Below are 20,134 nucleotides of genomic sequence, written 5' to 3' on the forward strand. Positions count from 1 at the left end.
TTTTGTACTGCACTTGCATAAATTGTACAGTTTTGGCATTGCTCAAGACAGCAGCTTTTATATATATATATATATATATATATATATTTGTATATATTTGTATGTAGTACACCAGCATACAGGAGTCAAAGATCTGCGAGCGCGGGCACTAAGAGATGCCTTTCCTTCTTCTTTTGGAGATGAAACTTCTGTTAACATCTAAATGATTTCAAGAGTTCAGCAAGGACTGAATTCCCTACTTTGTCTACATGAAACTTTTTCACTGCTACTGAATTATATTATTTTATCAACCTTCTGCACTTTGGACTCCATTTACCAAAATTAAAAAAAAAGTTATGCAAGTCAGATCTAATTTCTTATCACAATCCTGTGTTTATTGGCTCAGTTATTTGTGAGAGATTGTTTCACCCAGCCTGTTGTTTCCCTTGGCATTTTTAGAAGAGTTCTTATAGTTGTTAACAGCTGTAAATGTTATTAATAAGACGTATTTGGTTGCTAGTTTCTGCAGTTTTGTATGCTGATTGGATTGGATTGCCAAAGGCTGAGCAAGTTTCTAAAAATAGGATTGTTCTTTGAAATGTTAAAACATTTTTCTCAACAAAACCCAGCTATATCTGTGTCAAGATTTTTACATGCAAACTGATAGACTTCTGCAGAAACTAGGGTGAAACATTTTATTTGTCCAGATCGGTATTGACTTTCAAGTCAATTAAGTCTCATCTAAGTTAAAAGAGCCACACTGAGATTTCAATTTTTTTTTTCCAGCATTGTATTTAAGATGATAAACATTTGCTCACTTCAGCATTACATTATTGGGTTGTCTATAGTGTGCCATTCTTCCTGAAATAGTTTCAGTGGTTTAGAGAATAACTTTGTCAGAGTAGCACGGCATAATTATAAAAATGAACAAACCTTCTGGTTCAGTTGCATCCAGAGCRGATGCAGTTCGTTTGCTCCATGAGCAATGCTCTGGTGCACGTTGCAAAGTAAAAGTGGGGATGGCTTCACAAGAGTGATCTTGATCCCAGCTGAAATGCCCATTCAGATGTGTCCTAAATCGCTAGTCTAGTCCTTCAGCCAGAACTTTGTCCTGAGCCAAGGCCTTAACACAGGACACTGCATAAGTGTGCATTTACTTTTCAGGATGAAACAGTTTCATTAAAGTCAAGTTACACTTGTACAGAGTTTAAATTATCATAGTGTAGTTAACGACTGCTTAGGGTTTCTCTGAATTCAAGACTGGATGTGAACAGCACARCCTAGAGCAGGGCAGAGCCAATGGCTTGAGGGTGATTATTCTCCTTTACTCAGCTTTTTGGACCATATCTGGAATATTGCATCCAGTTTYGGGTCCCCCAGTACGAGGAAGATGTTAATAAACTGGAGCGAGTCCAGTGAAGAGCCATCAGGATGGTCAGAGGGCTGGAGGACATGATCTGTGGGGAGAAGCTGAGGGAACTGGACATGTTTAGGCTGGTGAAGAGAAAGCTTCACATGAGAGTGGGGGAATGACCACCTTCCATTACCTATGGGAAGTGTATTCAGAAGAGTGAGCCAGGCTCTTTACAGAGGTATACAGCAGGAGAATGAGACACAATGATCATAAATTAAAGCGGGAGAGGTTCCAACTTGACATAATGAACAAAAACTTCCCCATGAGGACAGCCAAGAACTGGAAATGAGGGCCCAGGGAAGCTGTGGAATCTCCATCCTTACAGATTTTCAAGACTCAGATAGACAAAGTCCTGAGCAACCCAGTCTGAATCTAGTTTTGACCCTGCTTTGAGCGTTAGGTTGCAATGGAAACCTCCTGAGGTCTCTTTCCATCTGATGGTTTTATGATTTAAGGATTCCAGCTTTCTGCTGTTCAKAGTCAGAAGTGCATCTCCTTGCTTCGGTCACCAGTTCTTGCTGTTGAGTACTAGATTCACACAGATGAAACTAATAGAATGAGTCAACAGAAGTATCTGCAGATTCTTTATGGAGGCCCTCCTGCGTGCRACCCACTGCAGATGGGAAGGACTTGAAGCGTGTTGCTTTATCCAGAAAAGAGAAGTTGGTGCTCAGCAAAGCTTGTTTCTAACATCACCTGGAACAGAATTTACTGGCAGAAATCTGTGTGACAGCAGTAGGTGGATAATGAGGCTATCCAGCCACATCAGAAATCAGTTTGATAGCAGTAAAGTTAGGTTTAGTTCCCTCTGGGACTTTAAAAGTAGAAAAATAAATATCTCCCACCTTAATCAGRTCTGTGTTCAAGTGAAAGCTACAGCATATATTTGTTTCACTCCATGGGGCATCAGCCTGTGGCTGCTGAGCTGCATGTGGAGTGACTCAAGGGTAATTGCTATAATAGAGTTTTAATGTGATCAGCAGATTTGTTTAGTGAGGTCAGATTTCCCAGTAGACTCTCCTACTGTGGAAAGAAGTAATCCTGCAAGGGCTGGTGAGCGCCAACACTGCTGTGTTGCCTTGGGAGCCAGCTCGTCACCTTGTCCAGCTAAGCTTCTTAACGGAGAGACTGATACTCTAGGAAACCCTCGTCACTGTCCACCATTGGCGCCTGCCTTGATGCTGTGAAGTGCATCTCTTCTGGCTCTGGACTACACAAAGACTTTGATGTTTAAGACTTAGGCAGGCTGGTTGCATCCTGCGCTTGGCTGGCTTTAGTTCTTGATCATAATTGCACAACTGCTCTTAATGGGAAAGTTCCCTGACTCAGCCAAGAGCATTCATGATAAAATTGTGGCTTATGTGGTTGCCTCCTCATCATGTACCTGAAATTGTGCATTTGATCTATTCCCTGAGGTCTGTAGCAGATAGGGGGAGAGAGAGAAACATAATGAGTGAAACAGTCAGGAGAAGAGTTCAGACTTTGAGTCAATATAGAATTTAAAAAGGCGCGTTAGATGTGTGTAAGCAGTTCAGACGTAGTGCTTTTTAAGCTAGCAACAGCCAGAGCATCCTAGATTTGAAACCCATGTTTGTTTAGATGTTATGGATGTGTAGGCAGTTTTTTCTGAACCTTACCCCGCAGAGAGTATCATCTTTCAGGGTGGGTTTGCATCAAGTGAATGAACTGGAACAGAGCTACACAGTACAGTTTGTCAACCATCATAACAGCCTGGTTTTATAGGGTCATCCCAGTAGCTTCGTATTTAAAGTTGCCAGTCATTTCAGTCTCGACTGTTTTGTACTCATTTTTAAATTTTTTAAAAGAAAAATCCATGCTGCTTTTTTTGCTGGAGTTTCTCATACTCAAGTCTGTGTTAAGATGATTTATGGTGCTAGTAGGGGCTCCATTGGAAATGCAGGCTCTATTATGAAGTGGATTGAACAGACCATGCTGAAATGTTTATCGCTGTCTTCAAAATAGAATACATTAGGGTTGATGGTGCCTGTCCAGGAAAGAGAGAGAGTAGAGTAGAGTGGGGCTAGTGGGGTATTTTTAGTATTCCAATAAAAGACAAGCCTTTTAAAGGAAATCACTTATTGCCATTTTGCAATCAAGAATGCAGGAGTGTTCCAGGGACTGCAAGAAATATGCTTCAAGAATGTCAGAACCATAAGGAAATAATCATTACATATTGTCTCTTCTCCACCCTCATTTCTTGCTCTGAGGAAGCCATCTAGAAGCTTTGCAATTTGTATGCAAGTCTCAACCGTTCCAACTACTTGCTCGTTTAAGTATCCAAGTGACTTAGGAGTCAGCATCCCATTTTCAAAAGTTCCTAGGGTTCCTGTGCAAGGAGGGCACTTTTTAAAATAAAAGACACACACAGCAGATTTCTAGGATGCTTAATCTGACCTTAAATGCCATGGTATGAACAATATATGGTATTTTATCCCATAGCTTACTCTCCTTTATCCGTGTCTTGTTAGCAAAGTTCCTCCTGTAGGTGCAGCTAGACTAGTAAAACTGCAGTTTTGCTGCTGCAGCTTATTTCACTCGTGTGACTGTCTGAGCCGTGATTTTTCAGGCATAGCTCTAGCTGTCTATGCTTTAAACATTTTGGAAGTATTCTGAGACTGTAATATGCCCCCCTAACTAGTGGCAGAGTACTCCTAGCATTTGAGTGAAAAACAAAGGATGAGGTAAAACTTTCAAAAGTGATTTAAGAGCCCAGTGGGACAATTTACTGATGCATCTAAGTGGATCTAGTGGTTACCTGCTCCCTCTCACCATGTCCCCATCTCTTTCCTTGTGCTAGCAGTGGTGTCCTGGTGAGGCAGTTCAGGGAGCTATAATGGTAGGAGAATGACCCTGCCAATAACAAAGACCAGGGTGTCAGGATGATGGCAGATGGACCCAGGCAGATGTCCCCTTCTGCTCAAGGCCAGCAGAGCAAGCCTTTGATTTCTTTTCATTTGTTTTTTACTGGAGAAAGTAGTGGAAGAACAACAGTTCCCTGCTGAGATCATCTGTCATGTCTTCTGCCTTCTCCTTGCTTGCTTCAGGTGGCAGCTTGGGGGTGAGCTGCTGTCTGGCAGACTCTTTTTTTTTCAGGAAAACCATTTTCAGTTTGCCTGTTGGGCTGCAGCTTCTGTATCTCGTGCTAGAGTAAACGGCTTGTGGAGGAAGCTGCTTGAAGCCGAGTTGGAGAAGATGCACGGATATACACACGTGAGGAGGAACACGTGCAATTAGGGCATGGCGGGAGGCAGGAAATGCAGCATTTCTGGGATTTAGTTCACCTATAGCCCCAGGTGGGTGCCTTTTCTTGCAGCCAGTGCTAGGACTGGCTGGTAAATCTCTGCTTTTTAATGCAATGAAAAGTCTCTTTAGTGTGAGGAATAGAATGGGGCAGCTGGTACAAAAATTTGTAGCCTGTGCTACTGGAGGACAGCCTGATGGTAACCTTTGGATGTTCTTAGATGGTTGTCTTCTTAAAAGGCAAACTTCACCTGGCTCTCCTTAACACCTTCTAGCCCTGAGTGCCTGTTGTTCTCCCTGCCCTGAACCTTCAGTCCACACCAAATGCTACTTGTATTCTTCTTTGCTCATTGCCCTCAACGGACTGGTAAGAATAACTTCTGGTGAGCCAAGAGAAGGGGACGTTCCGGTTAAGTCTGTGCTTTCTTGTCCTTTCCTGCTGATTTTTGCACAGCTTATGCCAAAACGCAAGAGTTTTGGTGGCACTTAGGGCTTGTTTGGGCTCTCACTTGGGTGAACTTTGTCTGAAATACAGGGGTTTATAGAACCTCGATGATCCTGTTTGCTGGGCTTGTTTTATTTTCTTTCTTCTGGGAAAGCTTAGTGCACATTGAGGTTTTTCAGACTTTCACAAGTCCTGTTCCAAGCTGTAACACAGTTCAGAAATGCAGTGCATTGCTTGACTGATCTTGTTTCTTGGCCTTGTTTATCTAAGGAAAAGGATGCTAGAGAGTCTGCAGAAGGGAAAATTGGAAAATGTGCGTGCTTATTTAAAAAGAAAAAAGGAGGGGAGGGGAGAAGAAAAAATAAGCCACATGCGCAAAAAAAAAAAAAAAAAGCCAGTAACCATGTCTGTCGATGACCTTTGGGGTTGGAAATAGTTTGATAATAGCAGTGTTGGGACAAACAAAAGTCTATGAAGTCACTCTAGCAAGAACAAAAGGAAAAAACATGAGAATGTTTCCAGTGTTTTGCTTGCTGGCATCTGGTTGATCTTCTGTACAAATCCATATGTACGTATCTGATGTTTTCTCTAGCACACGCATCAGTAAAAGGCATCAGGCAGAGATGTATAGAGGTTGCCAGGTTTGGCCAGAAGTAAAATAGATGGTATGTGGGAAAACACCAAAAATGACTCTCAGGGAGACTTGAGGTCTTAAATTGTCAGCTTTTGCTGGGCATGAGTGCAAGGGCCTGTACAAATTTACCCGAGAAGACAGCTTGTGCTCCAAAGGGACTTTCTTTTGGATGGCATTTAGCATGGTTATCTCGACAAATTTAGAGAGAAATTGTGCACTCTTGCTGCGTAGTTGTTATTGCTTGTTAAATAACTCTGAGCTTTTCTTTGGTGTAGCAGTGAGTACGATGGGCACGGTGATGCTGGGTTTTGCGGGGAGTAACTTGAATAAGCTAACGTGGTCTCAGAGTGAGTTTGCACTTGCTCTTTGTGCAATGATGGGTTCCGTAAATACTTTTATTACCACATCTTTAGAAACAATTGTTTGTAGAGAGGGGTTATACGTGTATAAATTTTTAATGCTCTTTATTGACACTGCAGTAATTCTATATAAAACGTACATTGAAACGTTTCTCCTAGGTTGTTCTGCGTGAACTGACTTGTGCTGTTTAAAAGCAGATGCAGATTGAGCTCTGTGCTCCCTTTCCGGCAGTCTTCACTGGAAGTTAACAACTCTTAGAGTTTGTTTCTTGCTGTGCTCTCTACTTGTCTTCAAACATATGCCTTGTCTGTGTGTGAGCTCCAGTTCTTCTGTCTTGAAAGGTAAAATGTGCCTATGTTTCCTAATTCATTCAGGAAACCTTCCTCTCGACCTTGGCTCTTTCAATGCCCTTCCAGTCTGGTTCTCAGCTTAATGCAAGAGGTTAATGAATTGTGTTTTTTAAATTGACTTCTAGATGTGAAATTTATGTAGTATTTTAAACTGTTGGACCTAAAGCTTCTGACTACTGCCAAATGTAGAAGTATACCTTTGCGCAGATTGACTAAGTATCGAAGGAGGTGTTGGAAACGTCAGCAGCGGTTGAGGTCTGCTATTGAGAAAGCTGTGACTAAATTCATTTGAAATACTCCTCTGACTATTGCAGTTCATTTAAGGTTGGATTTTTACAAAATCTATCTTTTTTTTTGAAAGAATATGGGATTTCTTTGCAATTGCACTTGGAAGTAGGTCAATGTACTATCTGGCATGCCTTTGTAATTTGAAAAATAGTTTAAAAAAGAAGCAAATTGAGATATAACAATAATGGATTAAGAGAAACACTTATCTCACTTCCTTTYGTTCAGTTGGATGGTGCATGTGGTTTGGGACCTAAACACGAGGGATTATTTGACCACTGAAGCAATAAACATTTTGGATTTAAACACAATTCATACTGCTTCTGAGGCCAAATTTGACGTTTGATTTCCTATAGTTGCTGCTTATTTATCCACACTTTGTTTGCCGACAGGTACTGCTGTCAGTAACGTAAGGTATGTTCATGCTCTGACCAAAGGATTGTATTAACAATAACAAACTCGCTTGTGTGCCTGAGAATGAAGCGTAGCTGCAAAAGGCTCCAATCTGGCCAAAAGAACTCAAAAATGCATTTTTTTCATATGTGCAATACAGTGGACTGAGGAGTTAATGTGTATAAACAAAGCCTTATATGTTTGACTCAGATAATCAGGTTCTTCAGGTTAACCTAGCATTGCATGAATAACTCCAAAGGTGGAATAACTTCCTTTTTTCTTTCATCTTACACAGTAATGACCTAGGTTTTTCTTTCTTCCAAATAAGGAATTAATAATGCAACAGTTGTTGTTTCCAAAGAGCTCAGCTTTTTTTTCTTCTTTTTTCGGAAGTGTCTCTTTTTTTTCCTTTAGACCCAAGGAAACACATGGGCATTTGGAGTCTTTAATAAACCGTTCTCGGAGCCTGTTCTTGATTTTGTTTGAGAATTGCCAATGATTTTGATGTCAGAGTTGAGAGGTACAATTGTAGCCTTAAACGTCTCAAGTCACAGCAGCTGAAGCGGAAGGTCAAAAGCAATAAGGTCCAGGTTCCTTCGGGTGGACGGGGGCGTAGGATAATGTGCGACTGCAGCATTTTACATAGACGTATCGCCCAAGAAAAGGTTTGGCTGTCACAAAACTAATAAAGAACAGGCCTCGAGAGACGTGGTTTCAATGATGCAGGTGTAGGAATCGGGGAGTGTATTTACATACAGGCCAGCTTAATAGTGTGGGATTTATGCTAAAGTGGTTCTTAATGCTATACAAATTGAATGCCCTGTCTCACTTTAAAGAAGGAAAATGTTAGAAGGAAAGATTTTATGGCTTTTGGGGGAGAAAGTGTTTGGCTTTTTTTTTTTTTTAGAGAACATAAAGGACAGCAAGATGGATTTCTTCGGGTGCTTGCCATATTAAACTAGTGCTTTAGCTATGTGAACCGAATTCTGAGTCAGCCTTCCAAGCTGATTCTCTGTTGCCTTGAAAAATCAAGGTTTTGAACAGATTTGGGCAGGGTTTCTGCCATATACCTGGCAACATGGACTTAAAATTAACTTACTGAAAAAGCAGATAAAAGGGGTTTTTTTTGGTGTTTTTTAAACTGCGACATTAAAAAGAAGTCCTTAAAGAAAGCAGCCGAGACGCTGCAGGCTCCCCTTGAAACTTTGCCTTTTCCCTGCTTCTCTCCTGCTTTATAAAACAACTATTATGTGTTTATAAGTTAGCGCTCCGTGTCACTTATAAAGGAAGACTTATTCATAAACTTCTGGGTAGACAGTTCTGTGGGAATATAGCTTTCTTGGCATTAAAAAAAGCAGCTTTTTCCAGATAATGTAATGCTATACCAGGCTCTTTAAAATCATAGCATGCTCTTTATTATTATTTTGTAAACTTTAAAATACACCGATCTTCTGTGCTGAGCCTTCGGCATTATCGAGAATGACGCTACACCCAAACCAGCAGAAAAGACGTGGAAAATCCCAGGCAAAACTCCTTTTCTCATAAACAGTTGCCAACAAGCAAAAGAGCAGGTCTTGAGAGATGCTCCGAAAGTCGTCTGCTGGCAGACGCATTAGCTCGCTCCACGGCGCAGAGCTGTTTGCCTGATGCTGCCCCTCTGCAGAGAGCAGGTACTGGGGGAGATCTCAAAGGGGCACGTGCCTTTTTTTTTTTTAGGTGGGATTTGTCAGCTCTATATTAGACATTCTTGGATCGGACTTGGATGTTAACCTTTCAGATTTGGAAATCCGGGCGGATGAACTCCACCCAAAAACACCTTGGCATTTTTCTTTTAATTGGCTGAAATCAATACTTATTTCACCATCCCAAAGCCAGCAAGCAGCCGTTGCACAGTCACGTTCACTTTTTGTATATGCTTAATGTTCAGAAAGATCTCCCAGCCCACAAAACCCTATGGCTCACCAGAAGGGCTGCTCTTTTCCGAATCTCTGGGTTTCCAGCTGACTCAGACTCTGGGGTGACAAAGGCAGGGATCGTGTTAGTTAAGTCCATGTCCAAAAAGCTACTCCTGGACCCTGGTTAGAAGGGGAGAGGCAAAGCTATCCTGATCCCAGAGAAGCCTGATTCCAGAGCACTGCCTAGAGTTTGACTCTGAGATTAACTTTGAACTTGGAAGAGAACCAGTGGCTATGCCCCCCCCCCCATGAAAACAAGAGATATCCTTTGACATATGCTCTTATTTACTTACCCTGTTTGTAAGGACCATCCAGTACTCTGTGCAGTAACTATAACAGCAGGTACTGGAAGAGATTTCCTTGCTCATTGAGTCCAGACCTCAGCTATCGCAGGCAAATTCACTGCGCAGTTGCTTTCATGAACTCTTTTAATATACTTTAAAAGCATTTACGATCTTTTCCATGATTATTCCGTGGGAAAAGGCTGTTCCGGAAGCTGGAAATTGGTGGACAGATGATGTACTGGTATCCATCGTGCAGCTCTGTTTTGCACTAGTTTTCAATTCTGGACAAGCCTAACTAAATTGGAGCTTCCTGCAGAGCCCAGGGTAGCAGCATGCCCTGGCAGTGAGAAAGACGGGGGGAGCAGAGAGGTGGGTGCCTCTGCCTCTCTGGGCTCGAATGAGTAAAGAAATGCTTGTGGCCAGCCAGTATCAAGAGATAGCGAGTGAACGATGCTCTCCACGTTCTGGGTCTGGGACGGGAACAGGAACAGACATGCAGCTGTTAATGTCCCTGCTGAATGTTTCCAGTAACAGCTCTCCCAGCTGATTGCACCTTGTTTTTCTGCTCGTGGTTGGATATTTACATTGGCAACCTAGGCTGAGCTGATCCTCAGAGAGCTGGAGAGGCACGTGGGTATCTCCTGCACTGTGGGTATCTTGAGCATCTCCTTGCTGCGTCCATAACTGACAGGCTTCACATGGAACAAAGAGCAGTGGAGTGGACCTGGTGTCCACCTTGAAGCCTCTGAGGCAGAAGGGCAGTCCAATATCACCACTAGAGACCTTTTAATATGACCTATCTGCCCCCTGCAAAGCCCTGGACACATCAGCACCCACCTGTGCCTTTCATAATCTATGTGTTAAATTGGTCTGGGAGGTGCTGGTGTGGGTGCTGGCCTCCCTGTTGAGTTTAGGGGTTGTGGCAGGGGCATGTTGCTAATGACCTACCCACTGCGCTAGCACAGGACACTGGACAGCCATATGAAACAACGTCAAACACTTGCTCTTTGCACTTAGTTGTATCTGGCTGTCTTCCGGTGGACTGGAAGATAAGGGGCTATAGCTGCAGTGGAGCATTTCTGATGTTTATGCCATTAAACAAAGGTGTCCTCAGTCCCTGGAATTAGCCCTGGCCGGGGTGAATTTATAGAAATGAGATGAGTATTTTCTTATCTGAACGCAATATGCCAAAGAGCAATGTTCCTAACTTCACGTTATCTTTTAACGATAACCATCTCCTCTGCGTAGCCTACTCTGTATGAAGTTGTAACACTGAACCTCTCATGGAAACTAGTGCGCTCTAATTGATAACATATTAAATCTAAATAGCCACTATTCCATGGGTACGGAGCAATTTTTAATGGTAAATCAATAGTCTAATAGAAGCAGCCCAGAAATCTTTTGACACTTATTCAAGAGGGAGTTGTCAAAACAAGATGTATTTATGACAGGGTTCCTGCCTGCCTTTTCAAAGGCGCTTGAATCGCTGCCAGATACTAAACACACTCAGATTCCCAGGAGTTATATTCAGCACAATAAGTGGATATTTCACAGTAAATATTGCCTTGTCAGAAAGCTGGCATAAGCACTGAGTTGACAAGCAACAGTTGGCTGCTTTGTCCGAGTGCTGCGAGGGGTTGTCTTCATCATCAGGAGTGCTCATGGCCAGAAACTTCTCCTGGGCTCCAGCCGTCATTAACATTAGGAATTAGAAGGGCTTTGAAGAAACTGTAGATCGTTCAGTCTCAGCAGCTTCCATGGCTTCTATATGAACAGTCAGCACAAGGCACTGGAAATTCGTGGTGATTAATCACAAACACCAAAGCCGACTGCTGGCCGACGGTAGGTATCCACTATTCTCCGAGGAAACCAATTCATCAGAGTTAGCTGTGATTCATAACAGTTGTTTAAGGCTAATGGGCTTACCTAGTAAATGGCACCCTGTGCACGTCCGTTAAGCTACAAATGTGAAAACAGAATTGTTCGTCTTGTCTACCGTCTAGCAGCCCTTTGCGGTCCATCCGGCGTTTCCGCAGCGCTGCGCCGGGTGCTGAAGGCTGACGTACGTGCAGTGTCTGTCGCGTGGGCTCTGTATCCCACCAAAGAGCGATGCCAGTTGACTTGTTTTTTAAGCTCTTGAGGGCAGGGATGTTTTGGTCCATGTTTATACGGTGCCTAGCATGATGCAGCTCCGAGCCATGTCTAGGACTCCGTGATGGGAAAGTGGCAAAAGTTGGGAGGAAGAGAGCGAATAAAGTGACTTTCTGGACTGCCATCGGTGTGACTGTGTTATTTGTAGCTGGCAGCGTACCAGAGAGCATGAATTTTAAGTGTGGTCTTATTTCTAACAGGGACTTGCATCCTTAAGTTATACAGTCCCAACTGTTCAAGGGCAGTTACCGTCTGGCCTAATAGACACGAGGGAAGGTAGTCCTTCAGCCCTCCTGTTCCAAGAAAAGCCATCAACTGTATTTACATAGATCATTAACCCTCTGGGAAATTAGGTGCGAACTGGTGATAGGAAACCATCTTTTAGATGCCCAAACCCCTTCAAGCAGATGCAAACTGAGAATATTTGCATTTGTATATGAACCCCRACTGCAAGGTTATTCCTGGGGGAGTAAATCAGGTGCAGTGGGGAAGGGTGTCTGCGACAGTTTTATACCTGAGCACTGGAGCATTTGCTCTCAAAGCTGTAAGTTAGGGAGGGAAAGATTTGGGGCCTGGAGAAGGGCTCCCTAGGTAACCCCACTGAGATGGGGTGTTGCTGTGGACACCAGATCCTCCGATCTTACAGCTGGAAGGGGTTTAGGGGAGACAGACTAAACAGTGGGGAGGTACGGTTCCTGAGCTTAGCCTAAAGATAAATTATGCATATCATAACCTTTTCTTTCCATCTTCTGTCTGAAAAACTGATGTTACGTTTTTTGCTCGGTTTGGAGTATTAACCCCTCTGGTGTCAAGGGACAGGAGGATCAGGATGGAGCTGACAAATGTCAGTGTTCATCCTCACAGTAAGATAAAATCCGGGTAAAGCCGCTTGTGCAGTGATCCCCATGGACCCGCGCTCGTGGGAATCGGAGGCAGAACCATGTTTCCAGCCGCTGTGCCGCRGGATGGCCGAGCGCGAGGAGCTGCCTCCACCGGGCGCCGCAGCGGCGCTCCTGCAGCGTTGGGGACCTGCAGAGCCAGGCGAGCCCCCATGTCCCTGGGTGCCCGTGGGAATCCGGGCTCCGTGCGCTTCGAAGCTGTGACACATTTGGCACTGCCGAGGGTGACCAAAAAGGGGTGCAGCGGCTGAGCCGCTCAGCACGGTGCTTCTGTCCAGAACATGGAAATGCCGTGTGCTCCGAGAACATGCCTTCTGCATTCCCGCATGGCTTCTCTAAGCTTAACCAGCAGTTCCTCAAGCTCTGTAGCCATATGGAGCTTCCAGAGTGTTAGGCTTTCTCCAACCTGCCTTAATTGATCATTCTCTAATTGCATGCAGGCTTCTGCTTTTGTTTCTCACCTTTCCCTGAGAAACACAGTACAAATTTATCTCTCTGTCACCATTTCCTTTTTCTTCCTGCAGGAATCTGTTTGTTTTTGCTTCCACTCTCCGACTCCTGTTTACTTTGTTAGTGGCTTTGATTCACGAAGGAGTTCTTGATGAGGAGAATATTTCTATTTTGCAGGACTTGAGGGGAGGGGGAAGAAAAAAAAAAAAGAAAAGAAAAGCAGACAGGGAATCCAGAATGCATAATTACTGTCAGATCGTATCCGGAATTTTTTGTTATGAAAGCATGTTGCAGTCTGTGAAACTCCAAGCTTAAAAGCTTCAGATCCTTGTAATCTGCTGTTGAATATTGTAAGAAAAAATACAATGTGCGTAACATCTGGTCTCTATCATGCAAGAGGTACTTTGAAATTTGTATGTTACTGCCAATTTATGTTATTCTATTCTTTTTGTGCATATTGAGTGGATCAGATAAGCCTCTAATACTAGCTGGTTTGTGATTTATGTTGCACTGACACGTGCCATCTCTGCTTTCCTCTCTCTCATATGGGGAGTAAATACTTGACCACTGCTTTTGGAAAGAGAAAAGTGGCTTCAGGTTTTTAATACCAGTTTCTTTCCAGGAATAAAATGAAGTTTATTTCATTTTGCTGACCTGCTGTTGTTGCACTGAATGTTCTCTTACATGTCCTATTCAGTCTGCTGTGGCACGTTAGCGATACTTTATTGGTCCCCCACCTTCCCGAGTTCCTGCTGTGTAATGATTCTGGTTTTATGTGGAGTTTTTCTTGGGAGTTGTCAAAGAATAATTATGCCCCATTAACTCTACCTTGTATCATTACTAATTCACACCTATAGAGTATTTTCCAAGAAACTGATCTCGGTTGTCTCTTAATTGCTAAAATCCATAAACTCAGTTACACTGAAACTGTGCAAAGGATTTGCACCCTCTAAAACTTTTCCCTTCAGTGCAAAACATAACAGAAAATCTGAACGTGGCAGTTTAATCAGATCTTATTTCGTCCCAACTTAAGCAGGTTTTTTGGTTCCAGCCACATTGAATACCTCCAAATAAAATATGGATCGCGTTCCCAATGTATCAGCACAGCAGCTTGCGTCGATAGATGACGCTGAGATGGTTGGCGAGAGCTTGCCGTTCCCGAGAAGCAAACGATAGTGATCTCCCGTCCCTTCGGGGGCAGGAGCAGGTTGCTTGTTTAGGCTCCAAGATCCATCTGCTCCAAATGTGTTTAGGCTTACACTGGTGGACACAAACCTCGGATCAGGATCTGGAGCTAGGCTAGGCRTCGTGGGACTCTGCAAACAAGGGAATCTCCTGGCCTTGAGAAATGCGAAGCTGCTTGAGGGGAAAGTGGTGGGGAACTGTGCTGATGGAGGAAGCGGGGAGAGCTCGGTGCCAGGCACGTTGCAAACACGGGAATGGGCGTGAAGGGCACAAAAGCATCCTGAAACATTCATCTGCGAGGGAGCTGGTACCTGGCAAACACCACTGGGAAAAGTCCCATCTCTAGACAGCCCTCTGCACGAGGTCCTCGCCCTCGCCGCACCAGTGATGGCTGCGTGTGGACGGGGTCTTCATTAAGTGAGAAGTCGTCTGCTCCTGCTGCTGCTTTCCYTCGAAAAGGGGCAGCGTGGTCAGGGGCCGCTTTTGAAATGAGTGCCAAAAATAAGTCCTCGGTAGGGGTAGGAAAGGAGCAGCAGGAGCTTGCTGCAAAATTGGTGGGGAGAGAGATGAAAAAAAAACGCGAGGGGGCAGAGAGGTGTCCGAGGCAAAAAGAGGCATTTCGTAGCATTAAAAATGCAGTGGGAAGCAGATGCTGTCCATCTRTTCGTGCCTTTGAATGGTCCCCTGAAGTCCCTGGGAATGGAGACTGTGGTTTTCTCCAGGTGCTTAGGTGAGCTGCTGTCTAGATACTGCTGAGTATGAAGGGCTCTTTTCGGATGGGAATCACCTTGCCTAACTGCAAAAGGTAGTTAGACAACTACCTAAGGCTAAACTAGTCATCTCCATGCTGACTATTGAGAAACCTCAATGTAAACCCCTCCCAGAGGGCGATTTACCCCTTCGATCTTGGACATCTGTCTTAGGCTGACATGTAGACCTGCCTCCCGGTCTCCACTGGCGGGGAGAGCTGAGATGACCAGCTCAGACCTGGACAACTCACTTCAACGATCTAAAAGTTCGGTGCGATCGGTTCCTCCTTTAAAAATCAGAAATGCCAGTCAAAGTCTGTGTTCACGCAGGGTGAAACTTTTTAAGCAGTTTGCAATCTGAATCAGGTTTCGTGATTATAGCAAGAACCCCAAGGCTGGGTATATGTATTGGGTATATATATATATATATATATATATATTTTAACGCAATCTGGTGAAGCGCTGCTAATGCTCAATTCAGATAACAAATGTTTTCAACTGAGCATGAAAGAAAAAATACTGCTGGTGGCAACTCTCTTTCACTGGAAAAAAATCATGGACCCCTGGCATAGAAACAGTTTCTGCACAGAAAACATGACACTATTTACAAAAAGCTATGTCTAATATCCTTTTCCAGCTTGGAAAGAGGAGTTTATTTTAATACATCCTTTTTTAATTGCCATGAGCTGGACTTGTAAATATTGTAAGTGGTTGAGTAATAGTCATCTGTTAACGGACCAAATGAAGGGACATTTTTTCCGCTCTTGGAGCCCTAGCGTATTCCCACAGCTCTGACAGGGGGATGCTGCAGACCAGATACTCAACCAAAACAAAAGCCTAATAATTAAAAGTTTAATCTGAGGGGAAGCGTGCGTGCGGATGAGAGAGGCCGCTGGGTGAAGCGTGCAGGACATCGTGCAGCGGTTCAGCGGCTGCGCGAGGCGTTGGGACRTTCGGGGACTCCCTACTGCTTAGGGAGACCGTGGTGTCCACCGCAGGGGTCCAGTCCTCTTCCAGTAACGCATTGCTTTCAGCTAACAGGGGCAGGCGATTTCCCCTCTGGCTTGGGGTTAGAGAATTAATTTCATCTAACAGGCTATGACAAAACATAGCCTGGATGGCTGCGTCGCCTTCTCTCTGGCCTTTGATAATGCTGTATGTGAATCACAGAGTGTTTTTAGTCGTGGAGGGTGAGCTTGTGCAAGTCCGCTTTGCTGGTTTTCTGGATCAGTCTTCAAAACTATCCATAACTTTTTTTTTTTTTTTAACACCAACTTCCTGCATAGCAGCATGGTGTGCCTGAACTAATAAATAGTCATAAAGTTTTGTAAGATCATATTAGTCATTAATTTCTGCGTATGAACCAGTCAGATTTTTGGGAAGGATGGAGCACACAGAGCTTGCGTGCTGCGTGATTTGGCAGAGCGCTAGTAGACTCTTCTTAATGTTGTTTGACATTCATTTTCCAAAGTCAGGTACATACACAAAAGCACTGTTTTTTGCTTTGCAGATGGTTTTGTCTTAAAGCAGGAGTGGTTTGTATTGGAAGCAATTTCCTGATGCAATTTGGATTTCCTTCTGAATAATCCTTTGCCCAGTGGGATGGTATAGAGGGATCCTAGAAAAGCTTAACTAGCCTTACAGTGATATTAGTAAGAGTTAAACATATCCTTTAATCTTCACAAGGCAGATGTTCAGCTTGGAAGATAACCTACAAGCACAAAATTCACAAAACTAGTTTGAAGGTCAATATTCGAAGGAATAACTGCTCTACCAATGTGACTTCTGTGTTCATGTTGCTGTACAGGTAATTAATGTGCGAGGGTCTGGTGAGAGGGGCTGTACGAAAGGGCTCTCACGCAGTGAACGTGGAAGAAAATCTGTTTCAGATGGGAGGAGGAGCAAGTCTCAGAGGAAGAATTTAATTGCAAAAGACCAATTGTAAAAGCTGAAGGCAGTGACCTTCGTGTTGTTTCATCTTTTCTAGGAATGCTGGTGGTGATTGTCTTGCTGCTGATTGCGATTGCTGTGGTTGCCGTCTGGCCAACAGAATAATGCAAATATGGGGCCCATTCGAGCTGCTGTTCAACAGCTGAGCGTGGAGGACTCCAGAGAAGAGACCAACTTTGTGCAAAGACTTTCCGAGTTTTAAATAAACTCACCAGTATTAGAATGAAGCTGTGTCCGACAGACGTCCGTTCCCTCATTCAGGGCACGGCTGAAGAGTGCTGCATGACTGGAGGATGTGAACTTGAGAAGGACTCTCTTCCTACCTTGGTTTAGTATTTCGGGAGGATACACTTGCCTGTAGAATAGATATATTTCTCAGTGCATCCACATCTAAGCAAGTGATCATATTGGGGTGCTGTCTGCCTGGCCCACTCTTTCTTCTGTTGAATGGTTGGTCGTCTTGAGGGTTTTAAAATACTGTCAGCTGATAATAYGGGGGTTTGGGGGTGCATAAGTGGAGTTCCTATGCTTTCTGACACCTGTCTTTGGAATGAGRATTCTTACGTTTCCCAAGGAATAAATGTTTTAAGCAATGCATGTCTATAGACTCCATCAAGATGGAAAACCAGAGAGCACGTGTAGCCCTAAAGTGAAAAGCCTGATGACCAGGGTATAGGAACTCAGATGAACTGCACAAAAACAGTCACGAATGAGTCAGTCTTGGCTGTTGTGGGAGAATTATCAGTGTTGATCTCCACAGATAGAAATGTAAACAGCAGTGGGTCTTAAACGCAGCCAGGTGCGTAAGAGCGGAAAGCGTTGCCCAAAATGCGCTCATAAGGCAGGAGCGTCTCTGTGTGCTCTGCCTTGCTCTGGGGCAGGCTTTCCGCAGCCGGCTAGCTGCAGGAGATGCGCTAGTATTGATGTACTAATCTCGGTGATTGAGATCTCTTTCTTTTATAATTTTTCACGAACCGTTAACGCCGAAAGGAAAATGTAACTATTTAAAAACTAACAAAAAAAGAAGTATCGAATGCTCACTTCTGGCCAAAAAAAATCATTATTTTGTTATATGCGCCAATTTGATTGTCAGGTTGATAGAGCAAGCAATAACAACATTGAATAAAAGCTGAACCATTTATATACAATTTATCTGTATGATTTTTGTTGTTGCCTGTTGTCTCACGGTGTGTGTTAATGATCTGTAATGCTTCCATGTCCTAAGAGCTGATTTGGGGAAGAGGAAAAAATGGTTCCTATCAGACGTCCTGTGTTTCTTGACCTACCTTTCCTTATGTGCCTGTGATGATGGCCAGCCCTGGGCTGGTCCTTACCCGCGGTGATGGAGTATGTGTTTCCAGAGCTCTGAACTGGCTCCTGGCACTAGTTATTCTCTATCCCTTCCCTCCACAGCTGGTGATGGCAACACATGTCTAGTGGGTCCAATGCTGGTCTGGGAGCTGGGAAACCCGGGCTCTTTTGGCTCTGTTGAGTGACACTAGCTAAGTCATTTTGCTCTCCTGTGCTCAGTCTCTCCATCTATCAGTTGAGACTCTCCAGTACTGACCTCCTCTTGGAGATCTGCAGATTGGAATGCAAAATTTTTCTTGTTAAGCTTCTCCTTGGAGCCTACCACAAGCATTGGGTGGAGATGAGGTTTTAACTGAGTCTCTTCAGGATCTGAGGTGGAAATGACTGTGGGTTATGATGGGAGAGGCTTGGGTTTTGCAGGATGAAGGTGCTTCTAGAGGCTGGATGCACCTGTACCCTGCCAGACAGGGTGGGGGTTCAATCATTAAGGGTAGGAGCTGTACCCCAGAGCTGAAAAGCACCATCACATTATCCTTTCCCTTCTGTATGCTCCTGGGAGAGGCACAGGATAGGTGGAAAGGGGCTTGGTGGAGTAATCTCAGCTGACCAAATCATCAAGCAAGCTTTTAATGTGCCAAGTAAAAGAGAAAAAACCCAGTAAGTACAGCCGTACCTCATGGCGTGGGTCGTGGGCTTCAGAGAGTGCTCTGGGCGAGGGCCCAATCCTGCCTTCTGCTGCTCAGTACCTAAGTGAGCAGTTGGAGGGGACACCAGCACCTTTAGAGGGGATTTGAAATCTGAGGGCAAGGCTGATTGCGTGCTACTGACTTCAGCATCCATATTTGGTGTTTAAAGGTGGGAAATCTGGGCCTGTGCTTTTTGGTAGCTAACTGGATATCGCATTCCTGCCTGCTARGCAAAAGAAATGATGCTCATTGCTGGGGAGGAGCAGAGTGCTTTCCTGGGTCTCCGTTCTGCTTTGCTGGAGAAAATCTTTCTCGAAGCCTTGAAAAGTCCGGTTCAGTCCCGGTTGTTCAGGCTGTGCCYGTTTGCTTGCTTTTGCTTGGAAAGATGCTTCATATTACAACCTTCAAAGGAGGAGGGGGAAAAAAAAGAAAAAAAGACAGTTKTACTTTCTCGCGGTGGTTTTCAAAAGGACACAACAGGTTTTTGATTATTTTATTGCTTGATCTCCAAGTAGAAATGAAGCTTCAAGCAAAGCTGCTCCAGCTGGAAACAAGCAGCGTGCGGCTTTGGAGATGTGTTCAAAACTCGTGCGTTCCAGCAGGGCTTGTGCGGAGGAACCAAGCTGGAAAATCTGCCCGGAATTGTTTCTCATTAGGAGGCTTTTTGTGCGAGCCCTGCAGCGCGATTGCAYTCTCCCTGCTCCAGTGCAGCCTCGTGCATCTTCAGTGACAGCAGGAGAATACCGGGCCATTTACAGAGACGGGAATACGGACTTTGGCTTCTAATTAAAGCTGTAGTTTATGGAGGGAATTAAGATCTTGTTTGAATTCCCAGGGCGTGCAGAATGGATGCATAAATTATCCTGATCAGTGTGACACAGGGACTGTGCTCGGAGAGAGGCTTTAAAAAAGACGTTTTCTGATTTGTTGCGTCCTCAAACACATTTTTGCTGTCCATGCATGGGAAAGGTAGAAACACAAGGAGTTGCTCTGCTGAAGTATCCAGCAAAGAGATTCTTAGATTTGCCCTTTAGGTAACATTTAATGTGTCATGTGGGTGAGGACTTTTATTAAAAAGAAGCGGATTTGGCAGCGCTCGGACGTGTGTGAAAACCTTTTTCTGTTTTGCTGCTCCGCAAAAGAAAAGGGAAGGTTAAAATGTCCGAGCGGTTCRTTATTGTTCCCGAGCAAGCGAGGGCGAAAAGCACGGCTAATTGGAGTCCGCTGCGTTTGCAATTTGGTGGGGGTTGCTCTGATTTCCAGGCATGGGGCAAACGGCGCTCAAGCTGCGCGCCGAAACCGCTCGCCGGGGCTGCTAAAGACGCATACCCGTGCCGGGCTTCGCCAGCCAAGGTCTTGCTCGTCCCATTCGCGCGCCCCGGAGAGGCGTCCT

The 20,134-nt window shown here is 44.2% G+C and overlaps 1 protein-coding gene across 2 annotated transcripts in view; it reads left to right on the forward strand.

Moving 5' to 3' along the window:
* STX8 (syntaxin 8) overlaps nucleotides 1-16,971 on the forward strand; it is a 110,265-nt gene extending 93,294 nt beyond the window's left edge. For both annotated transcript variants that reach the window (XM_026075721.1, XM_026075722.1), the window contains exon 8: nucleotides 16,782-16,971. In XM_026075721.1, the coding sequence (XP_025931506.1) occupies nucleotides 16,782-16,849 (68 nt within the window). In that variant the 3' untranslated portion in view covers nucleotides 16,850-16,971. The remainder of the gene's footprint in view (nucleotides 1-16,781) is intronic.
* Nucleotides 16,972-20,134: the final 3,163 nt, after the last annotated feature.

This window comes from Apteryx rowi, unplaced genomic scaffold (genome assembly GCF_003343035.1).
Source record: "Apteryx rowi isolate R43461 unplaced genomic scaffold, aptRow1 scaffold_41, whole genome shotgun sequence".
In the NCBI taxonomy this organism is placed as follows: Eukaryota; Metazoa; Chordata; class Aves; order Apterygiformes; family Apterygidae; genus Apteryx; species Apteryx rowi.